The sequence below is a fragment of the Diceros bicornis genome, chromosome 28 (assembly GCF_020826845.1).
Source record: "Diceros bicornis minor isolate mBicDic1 chromosome 28, mDicBic1.mat.cur, whole genome shotgun sequence".
Lineage (NCBI taxonomy): Eukaryota > Metazoa > Chordata > Mammalia > Perissodactyla > Rhinocerotidae > Diceros > Diceros bicornis.
Genome location: NC_080767.1, coordinates 4,564,852 through 4,580,979, shown reverse-complemented (window position 1 = coordinate 4,580,979; position 16,128 = coordinate 4,564,852). Strand labels below are relative to the sequence as shown.

General features: G+C 47.0%; 1 protein-coding gene across 5 annotated transcripts in view; it reads right to left on the bottom strand.

Moving 5' to 3' along the window:
- Positions 1 to 2,840: 2,840 nt before the first annotated feature.
- Positions 2,841 to 16,128, bottom strand: part of RECK (reversion inducing cysteine rich protein with kazal motifs) — a 111,548-nt gene continuing 98,260 nt past the window's right edge. For all 5 annotated transcript variants that reach the window (XM_058523511.1, XM_058523512.1, XM_058523513.1 and 2 more), the window contains 6 exons: positions 13,842 to 14,013; positions 9,123 to 9,315; positions 7,675 to 7,885; positions 6,632 to 6,705; positions 5,355 to 5,510; positions 2,841 to 4,442 (listed from right to left, as the gene is read on the bottom strand). In XM_058523511.1, coding sequence (XP_058379494.1) covers positions 4,221 to 4,442; positions 5,355 to 5,510; positions 6,632 to 6,705; positions 7,675 to 7,885; positions 9,123 to 9,315; positions 13,842 to 14,013 — 1,028 coding nt within the window. In that variant the 3' untranslated portion in view covers positions 2,841 to 4,220. The remainder of the gene's footprint in view (positions 4,443 to 5,354; positions 5,511 to 6,631; positions 6,706 to 7,674; positions 7,886 to 9,122; positions 9,316 to 13,841; positions 14,014 to 16,128) is intronic.

The following is a 16,128-nucleotide window of genomic DNA, read 5'->3' as shown; positions in this document are numbered from 1 at the left end:
ACGTCGTCGGCGCAATTAGATTACCTACTCCCGGCTTGTGCAGGCAAACCGGAGCCAAGGGCAACGCCACTCAGGAGCTCCTAGTTGACAGACCTTCTTACTAGAAACGAGCGTCCACAGCTTGTATTGAAGACATCCTAATGACTGTTAGTGACTGACGCCAACAGTGACAGCAGGCCAAGCTCACCGTCCTGGAGAAGTGAGCCTTGCCCGTGTATGGGGCAGAGACCATACCTCCTACGCCCTACTCTAGGCAATTAGAGCCACTCGTCTAGCCTGGGCTGAGGAGGCAGAAGAGGCCTTTGCGTTGCATATGGGACTGAAGTTTCAAAATAACCAGGAGAGAGGCCTGAGAAACGGAGCGAGGCTGTTCAAAGAACTGGAGGTAAGTAGTAAAGGTATGGAATCTGGCAGAGATGCTGTTGTGGGTTCCACCACCTACTGGAAGACAGGGGTCCATCTAGCACAGCTGGGGGCAGTTACTGGAAAAAGAAAACTGCTCATATTAGACTCTAATGAGTTGAGACAGCAGAAAACCTGGTTTTCTCTCGGGGCCGATGCTGCTGGGGGCCTTGGCCTTCTCACTTGCCTCCCGCACCTGGCGAGGTTTGTGCAGCAGCATGTGCAGTCCCCAACTAGCCGGCTACGGCCACCCTGCTCCCCGGGGCCAGTGACTGTCTGGCCGTGGGATCTGACCAAGGAGACACAGGGGCGACTGCTAGGGAATATTTTCCTTACTCAGAAGAGGCCCTGGCAGCAAACGGAGAAGCCACTGTGGCTCCCGTCCCCTTTCTTCTTGCTGAGAACACTGTGCTGGACCCTCATGTGGAGCTGAGGCAGCCCCACGAGACCACAAGGACAGAGCTGTGCTGTCTTTACCATGCACGTAAAAGGAACGCTCGGTGGCGTGAAGGACATGCATTTGCCGTCCTTGGCCTACAGACAAATGATTACTTAGGAGAGACCAACTGTGTAGTGTCATCCAGTGACAGTCAAGCGTCAAGCCCGGGTCCTGTCCTGGAGCCCCGGGGAAGCTTCCTGACAGAGCTGGCTCTGGAGCGAGGCCTCCAGGAGGCAGGCGGAATCTTCCCCAAGTTGGCTGCTGCTTCTCGCGCTGATTTAAATTTCCCGCACTCATCAGTCTCTCCTCTTTGTTGCCATGTTTGCTCTGGGTGTAACAATTACTTTACTGTTAGTCACTTTGGATGATCCCTTTTCAATAGGTCAGTTGTACAAAGCACCCAGTGGTTGTTACTGGGCTCTGGTGGATAGGATACATCTCTGGGTGTGCCCGGCCCGAGGGCAAGGCAGTGTTGTGTGCTCACAGGTTGAATTGGTTTGAGGGCTGATGGCCGCCTGTTGGGACGCACACTCCTCAGAGAACGCGTCCAGCAGAAGGCTTCTCCTCCGAACAGTCATTTCCTGTGAGAAATCCAGCCCACCTGGTTTAGGGGTGGCTGAAGCTCCCCTAACTTTCCTTCTCTGCTGCAGAGGTGCGCATGTGACCCAGGCCAGGCCCCTGACCCTCTTGGGGTCCATTCCTGCCCAATTACTTTCTGTAGTCTGCACAGGGAGCTGTTTCATCTGTTTTCTAGTATCTTGGTTTCATTACCCATGGCCATAGGAGCCTCTGAATCTCTCTCCCCCGCGCCGAGCCCCAGTTGTCTCCCACAGGCTCTCCATTCAAGGCCTCTACCAGCCTGACACACTTGGCCTCAGGAGGAATGCTGAAGAGCCATCCAGCAGGAGCCAGCCTGCGCTGATGCCGGGAAGCCACTGACAACCCGTCCAGGAGGCAGCCTGGGTGTGCTCAGCACGGCAACTGGCAAGTGAGGAGCTTGACCTCCCTGACCTGGGCTTGCTGGGCCCATAACCATCTTCGGGGTTCTCATGAGTGTGACCTCAGAGCAGTACAACCTTTAGATCTTTCTCTCCTTGATATACCCCTGGCCCCAAACCCAAGCACCTCTCTTGTTTCTCTGACTTCTTTCCCGGGCCATGAAACTTCCATTGCTTTTCTAATAAAAAATGTAGTCAGTCCTGGCTGTTGTCCTATCCTGATGAGAAAGGACCTCTGTGGTAGACTGTATTATTGTCCAAATACTCACAGTCCCTCCTCCAGCTCCTTCCCTGCCACCTCCCCTAACACACACACACACACACACACACACCCCAGAAGATTCAACATCCCTACGTTTTGAACTCAGGAGTGGCCAGTAAGACGTAGGCAGAAATGACAATGTCACTTCTGAGCAGAGACCTAAGGGCCAGTGTGGTTCTCTGCCTCTTTCCACCCCTTTGTGAGGACACTGCAGTGGGTCCTGGAGTGAAGATGGTGTAGAGAAGAAGTGCAGCTGGCCCACAGTGGACGTGTGACAGGAGCAAGGTGTGAGCCTCTGTTGTTGTCAGCCATGGAGGTTTTGGAGCCTTAGCCTCAGCTGATTGATAGAACCTCCCAGGCCCAGATCAACAGGCCCTCTGTCTCCGCAGTCCAAAGTCCTCTCTGCCCCAGGATGTACCCTGAAGCTGGAACATCGGGCCCAAGGCAGTGGGGAACAGAACTGCCTAGTCTGTTCCTGGGTCTCGGAGGGCCTGAAGCTCTCCTGGGCCTGAAGGCCTAAAGCTGGGGTCTTTGTACACTTTCTGCCACAGCCTGCCCTCTGGTCATGCCTAGGTCTGGTCTGACCAGCTCTCTCCCAGCTTCCCTGCTTTCCCAGGGCCCTGGGCTGGCAATAATAACATTCCCATAACTTCCTATTCCAGATCAGAGGACACAGCTCACCCAAGAGTGACCAGTGGTTTCATTTTAAATGTCCACATTGTTGGAAGTACACATAATTATATAAAAGTTATCTTTATTAAAATGGAAAAGCTTTCCAGTATCTTGCAGTGAAGACATTTATATAGAAAAAGCCACTGCAGCAAACAACGCTCCGTCAGCACTGAGATATTCTGAAAACTTTAAGTGCCCACTTTTACACAACATTTTGGTAAAATAAGCATATCCCTATATATTCCAGAGGCTACATACAATACTGAAAAAAATACTTCATGTAAAATCTAAGTTTAGGTGCATACAAACAAGAAGTATTACATTGAATAGCTTATTTCAAACTGTGAAACGCATTCGAAGAATTCAATTTCTTAGACAACATGCAAACATGTTCATACTTAGATTGACATTTGTAAATATATAAACCACAATTCTTTATAATTCTATATAAAAAAGAGAGAGAAGACTCATCTATACTGTGCATATCACAAAAAGCGAATGTGTCTTCATGAACGCAAAGTACTGGGTTAACACACACGATTGTCATTTTACAAACATGGCTATTCACCTTCTTCATAATAAAATAGATAAATCATGTATTATGTACATGAACTACTCATTATTTCACTTTTTGGCAATTATATAAGTAGCAGCAATTGGTTTAAAGATTGATGTTTAAAAACTCTAAATTTAGCTTGGATGAATACCAAAGAATATACATCTGGTTAATATAAAAATGCATAATGCAAGACACTTTGATGCGATGTAACTTTCTTTCACGAAAGTCACAGTAACCACATTAGTAACCACTGAGACTGTCACCATCTATCATTATGTGTCATTTAATCAGCTTGCTTTTGCTTAACACAACAGATGGGTTCCTGAATTAAATTTCTGTAAATTAAATTTGCCTGGTGATTTACATGATAATTTCAAAGATGCTTTATCTTTACTTCATACTCTAATAGCAGTGGCTCTTCCCTGTGGCCCCTAGCTTCAAGACAGAGTATGTAATTATCTGTAAAGCAAAATGTATACACTGGGGCACCTCAATACTTACAGGAATTCTGAAATGAAGTTTCTGTGATACGAAGCCCATAGTAAAGTGAGTTATCTTTCTAAAAAGGGATCATCTCATTTATCAGTGATTTTGAATTTGGTTTAGAGTAGGGGTCCCACCAAACAAGCAAAATGTAAATTGTAAGGCAGTGATCCAGCAGAAGGAGACATCCTCTTTTCATTAGTATTTGGAAGAATGTATTTTAACATTTGTAAAAACAAAACAAAAACCCTACTAATATTGGCAGATTAAAAAAATACTGTGTGGTGAAGAGAGGTGACAAGTGCGTTTACCTGGCCACTATTCAACTACAGACCAGCAGTCCTGTATGGTTTTCACAAGGCAGAAGAATTAGATGGAGGAACACTCTGCGCTTTTCATGGGCAGTCAGTTATGTGTCCAGAGCAAGTGCAAGGCGAGGCCCAGGCTGAGGAGGAAGAGGCAGAAGTGGCAGGGGGGTCTGGCCCCGATGCCAGCCGACGGCACGCTGCTGGAGACCTGTACCTGGGAAATGATGAGTGCTGAGAGAGGGACGTGGGATGCCAGAGCAGGGCTGTCGGAGTTGATAAGGGACTCGATCTTCTCTGCCTCTCTATTGCAGGCCTCAATCTGGAAGAGGAAAATCCGATTCTTTTAATATAAAACCACGGAACCCGTGAAAAGGTCAAGTCAGACAAATTCCACATAGATCCTGACATAGGGAGTATGCTCTCTCTGTCCTTTTCTTGGCTAAAGTCACATTTTACTATAGTCTTCATTTATTACACAAATAATAACAGCATCAATGAAAATCAAATCAGAAAAGAAATGATCCACAGTGCCACTGCCCTTTCCTGGTTCCACCATCCTGTTCTCCACTCGTCCACATTGAGACGTTGTCTTTCCATGGTTAAACAGTCATGGGAAAGGACTTCAATGCCTATTTAAACCTGAGGGTGAAAGCACTCAGACTTAATGAGCCTTCTCATTGTGCAGTTTACACCCGGCTTATCTCTACCCCCTCCTCTCAGCCCTCACCATTTCGATGCTGAAACTTGGGCCTATATGTGTGAGGCTCCATGCGCCTTCAGGTTGTGAGGAAGAAAACTCGGGGCCCACCAGACCAGCTCTGGCGGGCTCCCCCTCCCCAGTGGGAGCACAGCTCTCCGGAGACTGGAGTCTATTCTGGCTCTGTCACTGCATGACCTGTGCCAGTGCCTCCCCTCCCTGGGCTCAGCCCCCTCGTCTGTACGATGAGCAGGTCCTTCTGTCTCTGCACATTCTAAGTCACAGTATCTCAACCTCTCCCCTCTCCTGCTCCTTTGAATCCTGCTGTCAAAAGGGTACCTGCCCTCAGCCACCTGGAAAATGCTCCCCTGGTGTAGGTCTGTCCTTCAGAGCCTGCCTTGCATCTCTCCCGCCAAAGGGCCTCCATGTCCTCGCCACCTGGTCCTCCCCCAGTCCTGGTCTGTGCCCACCCCCTCCCAAGTCCACCAAACTTGACAGTGACAAGATGGCTGCACAACACGTGCTGAACCCCACCTGCAAAGCTTTTGGATAATGATCAACGGGAATAATCAGAATAACAATTTCTGACTCAATGCTGAAGTATCCAAATACGTCACACTGTGGGACAGACACATGCATGCGGATTTTCTGAAGTATTTCCAGAACTGTTATCGGCTTTTTGTTTGTTACCTAGAAAGAGAAAAAGGTTCTATTACCTGAGAAAAAGAAGAATTCCTTATTACTGCCAAAGCTGCCCTGCTCCCTTGCCTAAGGCAAGGAGGCTATTTTTTTTTGGTGAGGAAGAGTCGCCCTGAGCTGACATCTGTTGCCAATCTTCCTCTATTTTTGCTTGAGGAAGATTCGCCCTGAGCTGACATCTGTTGCCAATCTTCCTCTATTTTTGCTTGAGGAAGATTAGCCCTGAGCTAACATCTGTGCCTATCTTCCTCTATTTCGCACAGCATGGCTGACGAGTGGTCTAAGTCCATGCCCGGGATCTGAACCGGTGAACCTGGGCCGCCAAAGTGCAGTGCGCCAGACTTAACCACTACGCCATGGGGCCAGCCCCCCAAGGAGGCTCTTTTAACCAAGGAACTCCTAAGCGCAGGCCCCATAGGGCCCGGCCAGCTGAATGCCAAAGTCTGTTCCAATGGGCTTTGGCCTGACTGTGGGGCTTTGTAGCCTGGATAAATGCTCTCACCAGAAGTGCTTCTTTTTTTTTTTAAATAACGTGACTGTTCTGAGATGGAGGCCGCAGGGAAATGAAGTCCTCCTGTAAAAACACAGGTGTTTAAATCCAAATGGGGACAGTTCTCTAGGTTGTGGCAGCTGTTGTCTGGAGCCCTGTCTCCACAACAGCGAGCAGCACAAGCAGCGGCAAAGGGAAAGGAGGCAGAGCCTGGTGGGGAGGCGGCCGGCTCTGGATGCACTGGGCGGAGTGGGGCTTGGGTGGGCAGGCCACCTGGAAACCAGCGGGCATCTCCCAGTCTCTGGCTGCGTGGTTCTGCCTCCAGCTCCGACTCTGCTGACTGGGCCAGGAGGGGACCTTTCCTAAGAAAGGCTCAGGCTGGGATGTGCAGAGCAAGGTCACCACACAGCCAGGCTGCAGAGGAGAGGAGCACGGGATGGGGAGCAGACAGCCTGGGGTCAAACCCTAGCACTACTGGTTCTGAGCCGACAGCCTTGGGCATGTTGCTTCTCTGCAAACAGGTTTCTTCCTCTAAAAATGAGAAAACATCTTCTACTCTGTAGGATTACTGAGAGGTTTATCAATACGGTTTCAAGAGGACCTGGCATAGAAAGCAATTTACCTTAGCAATAGTATCCAGCTTTTCTTTGTCAAATAAAACTCTTAGCATCCCGGCACATAATGGGCAACAAGCACCTGTATAACAGAAACCATTTTATGTGTGTTCAGAACTAGAAACACGGAGAATTCAGCCGAGTTGGTGAAACTCCCAGCCCTTCTTTTTGTGCTCGGAGAGTTACAGCTGCCCTTCCTGATGATGCGCTTTTAGACGTGTTCCCCGGCCAACGGGTTTCAGAATCGACACGTGTACCAGAACCCTTCCTCCAGCCCTGCTCTCACCCTTCACCACTTCTCAGGGTGAGGCAGCTGTGCTGGAAGGCAGCACAGAGAGAGCTGGCCTTTCAGGAGATGTGAGGCTGAGACCCTGCCCTCCCTCAAAACTTGCTGTTCCATCCTGGGCAGGTGCTTTCCTGGCCCCTAGATTTCCTGTCTGCAAAAGCAGGGATTCCATGAGCGTTTGATTCTAACTTAATTTTAAGAATTATTTTACACTGTTAAAAAATGATAAGCAAGTATCAGAACATAGTCTCCAGGGGAAGGAGGCTTTGTTTTGCTCACTGCTGTGTCCCCAGTGCCCGGAAGAGTGTCTGGCACATAGCGGAAACTCAGTGAACTTTTGATGGATTCACAGACGGGGCCACCGCAGTGGAGTGCGCGCACCTAACCGCTTGCGCCACCGGGCAGCCCCTCGTTAACTTTACAATAAGTAAACATTATGCATTTGAGCTAATAATCATAATTTTAGTAATTAAATACTGCTTTATTTGTTTATATATTGGTGTTTGGTGTAAGATTTTGCCTGAAAAAAGTTCACTATATTGTTTTAAAATGGCGGGACCAGATGATGGCCAAGGTCATGCACAGCTTTGTAAGGTGACCCGGAATAACACATCTAATCAGCGTCAGGTCGAGTTAAGACTTCTTTTACACTGAGAAATGTACATAAACTAGTCAACTCTCTTCCCCGCAGTGACTCACGCTCTGGAGGCGGAGAAGCAAGTCTTCCCAAGCCACCCCCCCCCCCACACACGACTGCCAGCTTACCGGGTGGGATGACGGGTTTGCACTCAGTCGCTGAGAGCGAAGGACACTTCACCGCAGCACATTCGGAGACAGAACTGGACACTGAGAGGACCCCGACGGCCTGGCAGGGCCCGTGGTAATCGACCGCCACCCGGTCCGAGTAGGCGGCACACACGCTGCTGTAGGTCTCCCCATTGTGCCCGCAGACGGGCTCTGCGGCTCTGCAGAAGGGCTGAGGGCAAACAAATCACATTCAGCCTGGAAACCTCCAGGACGCACTTTTCCTAACCAAGAGCACACGGTAGAGCTCTCCCTATTTCCAGGGAGGAAAAAGGACACAGACATAAATTCTGGGGCCCCTCTTAATGAAGCTCCTGAGGTGGGCTGAACATGGCGGGGGCGCAATAGGACTGTCCCAAGATGAACTGAAGAGATTACTTTTCTCAGCCTCTTTGGGTCTCGGGTGTTCATTCCACGTGAACTGATACGAGATACAATGCCTCCCTCCAGACTTCCATTGTTCTGGAAACGCCTGTTTGAAGAAAACAAGATCCACCTTCCTGCAGATACGGAGGCTTTATCGTTTCTCGCTGGGTAGGGGATAAGGACAGGGTCAGTGGGGCAGACAGACTCTGGATCCGTCGGGCAGGGTAAGAATATGTAAGAGAAAAACTGTAGCCAGGAAGACGGAACAAGTGGGAAGAGGAGACTGGGATTCAGAGTAGCAGGTATCGAAGCAACCGGAACACAAGTCCTGAGAGGAAACAGCCTAGGGAGACAAGCCGAAGGGGTTTTCTGGCCACGAAGACCAGGGACGGAGAAGCAGTCGTGTCAGGTGTCAGCCGGTTGTGGCGGGGACGCTGGGCCCAAAGACGGGATCCCGGAAAGGGGCGGGGCCCGCACACGGATCAGTGGTGCGCGGGAAGCCTCAGGGGTGCTGTCCTTGCGGGTATTTTTAACACGAATACGGATTTTGCAACCTTAAAAGACTGAAGGATAAACTCACGTAAAAAGACATTAAGTCTTGGAGAAATTTTTGACCACTTTTCAGTACTGAGGGAGGGACTTCGGTGGGAATCGTGGGAAAAAACTCTTCTGGTTGTTTCAACTCGCATTCTTCCCGATTTCTTTTGCAATGAGGGCCCACAGAACTATGGGAAGAGAAAACGGTGCTGACTCGCGCCAGGGGTGTGAAACTTTACATTCTTTACTAAGAGTGGGCGACAAGAAGCCACTCTCCTCTCTTGCTTGTCCACTAGCTGTGCAGAGGTGCGCCCACTAGCCAGGGAGTCCTCCAAGGTGGAGGAAAAGTCAGTCTTGGGATGGCTCCCTGGGAGTGGGGACTGAGTTCTCTAGACAGGACAGGATTCACAAGCCCCGCAAACGGTCTGACTGCTGGGTCATGTGTAAAAGCCCACAAACCGATTTCATGCTCAGAGGACGTGGGTTTGTCAGCCAAACAACTGTACCTGGCACGGGCCTTTGTACAAGAGGCTTTTCCCTCTCTGGTACAAAGTGCAGAGGTTGCTGTGCTCCAGGTGGTTTGTGTCACACACAGGATCGCGGGCCTGGTCACAGGTGAGCTGTCTGGGCAAACACTCATGTTGGCTACATCCAAATTTATCAACAGTCGTCAGGCAGACTTGTGGTTTGGGTATGCATCTGAAAAACACGAACACAGCCCATCAACCAACGTCGGGAGGGAGTGTGGGGGGCCGGCAGGGCACCGACAAGGCACAGGAGGCTGAGGAGAAAGCAAGAGAGAAACTGGAAGCAGTCCCTGTCCCCAAGAGCTTCTGGAGAGTGGAGAGCCAAGCGTGCACATAAAGTAGGCTACCAGGTAGAAAACAACATCGATGCTCGTGAGAGTGAGTCCTTCCGTCCAGGAGCCTGGAGAAAGCCCCGGGAGGGGGTGGTGTCCTGGCTGGACCCTAGAGGTGGGGAGGGCCGCACAGGCCTGCCCGGCTGAGGGAGCTGCATGTGCAAAGGTGTGATGCTCAAGACCCTGTGGTGCTGGGGGAAGGGGCAGGGGACCAAAGAGCGGGAGCAAAGAATGCACGGGGTAAAAGCGTCACGAAATGAGGCCATTGGCGGGTGGGGGTCTGACGCTGGAGGCCTGGTAGTCAATAATAAATGAAGCATTTTCAGGGGCTTAATTTTCAACTTGGCCAATATGAGTCTATCTTAAGAGAAGGCTTCAGAGTGTGTGCTGAAAAGTTCAGGTGTCTGTGCTCACAGGCTAAGGACCGGATGCTGGCTGGTGGTGAATCGCCGAGAGAATGCCCCCCCATGAAGCTGGGTTTCCTGGTGATATCTGAACCTTGCTTCACTCCCAATTCCTGAACTCCTTCAGAAGGGTTAGGGATGATGCCCTTCTTTTCTTCTTTCTCTATTTTATTAAGGTCATATTGGTTTACAACATTGTGTAATTTCAGGTGTATGTTATTACATATCAGTTTCTGTATAGACAGCATTGTGCTCAACCACCAATAGTCTAGTTTTTCTCCATCACCATACATATGTGCCCCTTTACCCCTTTAGCCCACCTCCCCACCCCTTTCCCCTCTGGTAACGACTCATCTGTTCTCTTTATCCATGTGTTTGTTTGTCTTCCACATATGAGTGAAATCATACGGTGTTTTGTCTTTCTGTGTCGGGCTTATTTTGCTTGACATAATACCCTCAAGGTCCATCCAGGTTGTTGCAGATGAGACGATTTTGTCTCTTTTTATAGCCGAGTAGTATTCCATTGTATATATACGCCACATCTTCTCTATTCACTCATCAGTTGATGGGCACTTGGGTTGCTTCCACGTCTCGGCTGTTGTGAATAATGCTGCAATGAACATAGGGGTGCAGAGATCTTTTCGTATTGTTGATTTCATGTTCTTTGGATAAATACCCAGTAGTGGGATAGATGCCCTTCTTCTTTAGACTTTTCTGTCTCCCTCATTTCTATAAAGGGTATTTATAACTTTCTATAAGAAGATAAGACCTATTCAAATGTTCAGCTTTCACTGGGTATTTGAAATAATAGGATATACAAATCTTTGTCAAATAAAAGGAGAACAATATAGTAGCCAGCATTAGTTTAATTTCAAAGGAAATTACCTTTACTCTTTTTAGGGATAAGCCTCCTGCCCCGAAATGCCCACCACCATCATTACCACCATCTGTGGTCGCCTTTTCTGATGGGATTTAAAATTAGAATGCACTTAGTTATGGTTTTATGGAAATTCAAAACATTTGAACAGAAATAATGGAAAAGAATATTTAGAACTTCATTATCTATTAACATGAAAGGAATGAGAACCAAGAACATCAGGAGAAATTTGGTAATTTTGGCAGGAAAAACTTTATCAATATGAATATGTAAAAATAAGAGGATCAAGAGGAAAGGTTGAGAATTGGGGGGTAAATTAAAGTAAACACGATCAGGGCAGGGACCTTGTCTTGTTTACTGTTGTGTCCTAGTGTTCAGAAAGATGCCTGACACATCAATAGATATTTGATGATGAATACAATTTTATTCTTTAAACAATTATTTTTTGAACAGATAATACAAGCCCATGGTGAAACTGAAAAGATATAAAATCATATATGGTGAAAAATAAGTCTCCCTCCTACTCTATGTCCCAGCTACCTAGTTCCCTTCCCCAGAGGCAACCAGTATTACCAACTTCTTGTTTATTCTCCCAGAGATATTTTCTGTAAGTATAAGCATTTATATAAGCTGATTCAAAGAGTATGTGCATTTAAAATTTTGGTGGGCGTGGCCAAATTGCCCTCCATAGAGGATGTACCAATCCTCCCCTCAGCCCTTTCATATGGGAGTGCCTGTTTCCATACAATATGCTATCAAATTTTTTATCTTTGCCAATCTGGTAGATGGAAAATGGTACACAATTGCATTTTTTTTTGGTGAGGAAGATCAGCCCTGAGCTAACATCCATGCAGATCCTCCTCTTTTTGCTGAGGAAGACCGGCCCTGAGCTAATATCTATTGCCAATCCTCCTGCTTTTTTTTTCCCTTTTTCTCCCCAAAGCCCCAGTAGATAGTTGTTTGTCATAGTTGCACATCCTTCTAGTTGCTGTATGTGGGACGCGGCCTCAGCATGGCCGGACAAGCGGTGCGATGGTGCGCGCCCGGGATCCGAACCCCAGGCCTCCAGTAGCAGACTGCATGCACTCAACCGCTAAGCCACGGGGCCGGCTCCACAACTGTAGTTTTAACTTAATTTACATTTCTCTTAATATGAGGAAGGTTAAGCATTGTGGTGGATTGGCCAGATGTTCATCAAATTCATTTAATTTTCTTCCTGGGCACACATTTAGGTTACATTTCCGAGTCTCCCTGGCAGTAGTCAAGCAGTCACTTGTGGTCACGTGACAATGGAGTGTGGCTGGAAGTAGAGACGAAGGTCACTTTTAAACCTGGCCTACAAAGGTTCTCAAGAGCAACCTCCATCATCTCCCTTGTCTAATCTGCTGGCCAGATGCAGAAGATACAGAGGACTATGAGGCTGTAGGAGCTGGCCGAGTCACTAGATGGAAGGATCCTAAGTCTCTGAATCACCATGTGGAGAGCCATCTGCTGAACACCCAAACGGACTGTATTTAAACTTCTATTATGTTACAATACTGATATTTGGGAGTTTGTATACATAGAGTTTGTATACCACACATACATAGCTAGAGTTACTCACCCTGACTAATAAAAGCATCTTTTCAAGTGTTTAAGAATCATTTGTATTTCTTTTCCTACGTTTATGTCCTTGATCGATTTTTCTATTAGGATGTAGATCTTTGACCCTTTTTCTATCAGGTTGTCAACTTTTTTCGTATGGATTTGTAGGGGCTCTTTAGATTGCAAGGACATCAGCCCTTTCTCTGTGATATTCTTTCCAGTTTGTCATTTGTTTGTTACCATGCAGAAAATGTTCATGTCCAATGTAGCTGCATTTTTCCATCTTTTCTTTTATATTGGTTTTGTATTATACCCAGCAAGTCCTTCCCACTTTGAGATTTTATTGTTTTATTATAAAAGCAAGACAACCTTATCCAGAAACGTTAGCAAATAGAAGAAAACAAACAAATGAACAAATAAACAAATACCAAAACAACCCTCAATTCTACCTCCCAACACAACTATATTATCCTTTTGGCTTATTTCTTTATCCTTTTTTCTAATGGACAGCACCCATCTTCTTTCCATAGGAACTTTCTGGGCTTAGTTTTCATGGTATAAACTTTGCCAGATGGGCGACCAACTCTCTGCCATTTCTTTTAACACACGAGAAATCCCCCCACCCCCACCACCCCATACTGCGCCAGAGTTTTCAGGATGGAGAAGCAATAGCTTATTCCCCACAAAATCCTTCAGAAGGAAAGGACTCTGGCCCCTGGATGTGTCCTGCTCAGGTCTCTGAGGCAGCCAGTGAAAACTCCAGTTCTACAAGCCTGAAATCTGAGCGAGTCAGCAGGACCCTTGCCCTGCAGCCACACATACAGAAATCTATCATTAAGCCTAGGTCAGCTGTGCTCTGAGCTCATGAGGAAACTGCGGAGAAAGGGCCCCTAAACCAATAACTTCATATAACACTGAAGTTGCATTTCCAGAGATTTCTCCTGTCCAATCCCTAAAATGGAGGTAGGTCAGTAGAAGGAAATCTCCCATTACTATCAGGCATAAATAGCTAACAAGGTAAGAACACATCCATTTCTCTCGCCTCCTCTGCTCCCTCTCCCTTCCTCACGCTTTCTGTTTCAGTCTTACTGACCTGCTGCAAGCTTCTAGCCTGCACCACGCCATCTCCTCGTTTCCAGCAGCCGAGATCTTTGCTCCTGTTACTCTCTGCCTTCACCAACACCACCATTCCTCCACTGTAAACTTTGCCTGCAGTCTCCTCCTCGTCTTTCCGGCCGAGTGTCACATCCTCTAGAGGCTTTCCCAGGCCTCGTCCGGGCTGCCTCCACTGCTCCATTTCTGGGCCCTCAGTCACAGCACGTTACCAAGCAGCTTTACATGGCTCTTTCCCTCTAGACTCCAAACTCTTCAGGGCAGAGACCAAACTCTTCAGGGCAGAGACCTTCTTGATTCATCTTTGTATTTTCACTGTCTGGTCCACACTAGATGCTCAGTAGGTGCTGGTCTTCAGTTGAAAAAGATAAGGAGCCATTTGACTTACCTTTGGTTTTGGGGGCAGGGGTTAGGATTACAAGGATCCTTTGAGATGCATGATCCAAACTCAAATTGATGGTCTTGGAGGCCCACACAGCGAGCAATGCAGGCACTGGGGTAAGTGCGTCCGTTCTGCCCACACACGGGGACAAACTGCTCTGCACAGTTACAGGGCAGACCTGAAGAGAGGAGACAGCCTCAACGACGTGTGCTTGTGCATTCCCCTTCCCTCACATGTTCTAAGTCAGGCAAACCACTAACGATCACATGGAGGTCTCATGTTAAAAGAAAATTGTAAATTAAGTCAGGAAAACATCCCTCCACTCTCTGACAGTGTTTTTAAGGATGGCAAGCCTCTGAAAAGCCATTTGTCTGCATAATGGTGACAAGAAACGTTCACATATAGAGGTATATGGGGTCGCTATTCTGATTTATACCAGATTCAGCCTGAACTAAAGAAGCCTGACGTGTGGCTATCAAACATACATTGTACATCTGCTTTAACCATTGAGATAAGGATGCATTAAACATTATCTCAAAGTAAAAGAATGCACTCTCTGAAGATAAGAATGCATACTTCCCCTCTTATGAGGCCAGTATCAGTACTCCTGATGATAAAGCTTCCTTTCCTGGACATCAAGGTCATGTTGACCTGCTAATCTGGAACTAAATATCTCTTTGAAACTTTGATAAGTATGTATCCCGGGCCTGTTTGACGTATGTTCTTTGTTCTAAAAAGGTATAAAACTGTCCTGAAACCCACGCTTTTCTGACTGCTTTCTTCTTTTGTGCAGGCTGCCTTCCTGGGCTATAGTCCTCAGCTTGGTTCAAGTAAAATTCTCCTTCTCTCTCTCTCTCTCTATAGAATGGTTACTGGTTACTTGCAATGGTTATTCAACAATGGATTTCCTTTGTTCCACTTATTTCCAGCTAATTGATGGTCTCCAGACCTTGATCCCAGGGGTAGAGACCCCTATAAACAAAGGTATAGGTGAGAAAAGTAAAGAGTGTGATTCCCAATCTAGTATATCAAATCTAAATTTAGATGTTTGAAATCCGGCCTGGGGGATTTCTGGAATATTAAAGAGTAAGACCAAAAACAAGACAAAGAACAAAGGTTGTAGAGTCCTCACATAGGTTCTGTGGGAGATCAGAATTGGCCACCTCAAAATATGTCTCTTGGGGCCAGCCTGGTGGTGCAGCGGTTAAGTTCATGCACCCCGCTTCGGTGGCTGGGGTTCGCAGGTTCGGATCCCAGGCGTGGACCGATGCACCGCTTGTCAAGCCATGCTGTGGCGGCGTCCCATATAAGGTAGAGGAAGATGGACATGGATGTTAGCCCAGGGCCAATCTTCCTCAGCAAAATAGAGGAGCATTGGCAACAGATGTTAGCTCAGGGCTAATCTTCCTCACACACACGCATACAAAAATATGTCTCTTTACCTTGATTATTTTCTCTGAAGGACACTTGACCTTCCTCCCAAACTGCCTAAAAGAGATAGACTGGGAGGGTCCTTGCTAAGCCCATTCTTATCAAAGTTCTGTTTAAGGGAAATCTCCATTTGTAAAGGTATCTCTCTCTGTACCAGGAAGAAGGGGGGATGACTTTATCTCTAGAAACTCTTATCAGTGAGGAAGGCAAAGACTTAAATCTGCGTACTCTTTGTTTACTGTGATTTCTGGTAATCTCCCATAGTGACTGCCCCCCACCCCCAACATCCTCCTTTGCCTACCTGAATATGCTATTTAAGGTGAAAACCTCCATCATTTGTCTAGAAATTCAGTTTCCCTGGTCTCTCTCATGTATACATGTTATAAAGCTTTGTTTGATTTTCTCCTCCTATTCAGTCTCATGTCAATTTAATTTGTAGCCCAGCCAGAAAGGACCCAGAGTGGCAGAAGATACTCTTTCTCCCCTTTAGTTCCTTCCATCTCCTTAGGGAGGGGGAAGAACAAGAAGGTAACTTAGAAAATTACTGTAATTTTGAGACTTAAGAATTTTTATAAACATGTCTCTCTGAGTCATGTTTGCATGGGGGCACTATCTGAGTTCCAAGAAATGTGGAAGACTTTGTGGCCAGTAAAATCTCCTTAGAGTCTGCTAGCTAAACAGTCATTAACTTAATTTATCCCAAGACATGAGGGGCTACATACTACAGAGAAAAAGGGTCCTGCTAGTTGTAAAGTTCACCTTCCCACACATTTAGATATAAGTAAATAAAGAAATAAATAAAGTCTTCCATATACATCTTTAGCTCACTCCTCAGCCCCACATCATTCTATGGTTTCTCTAA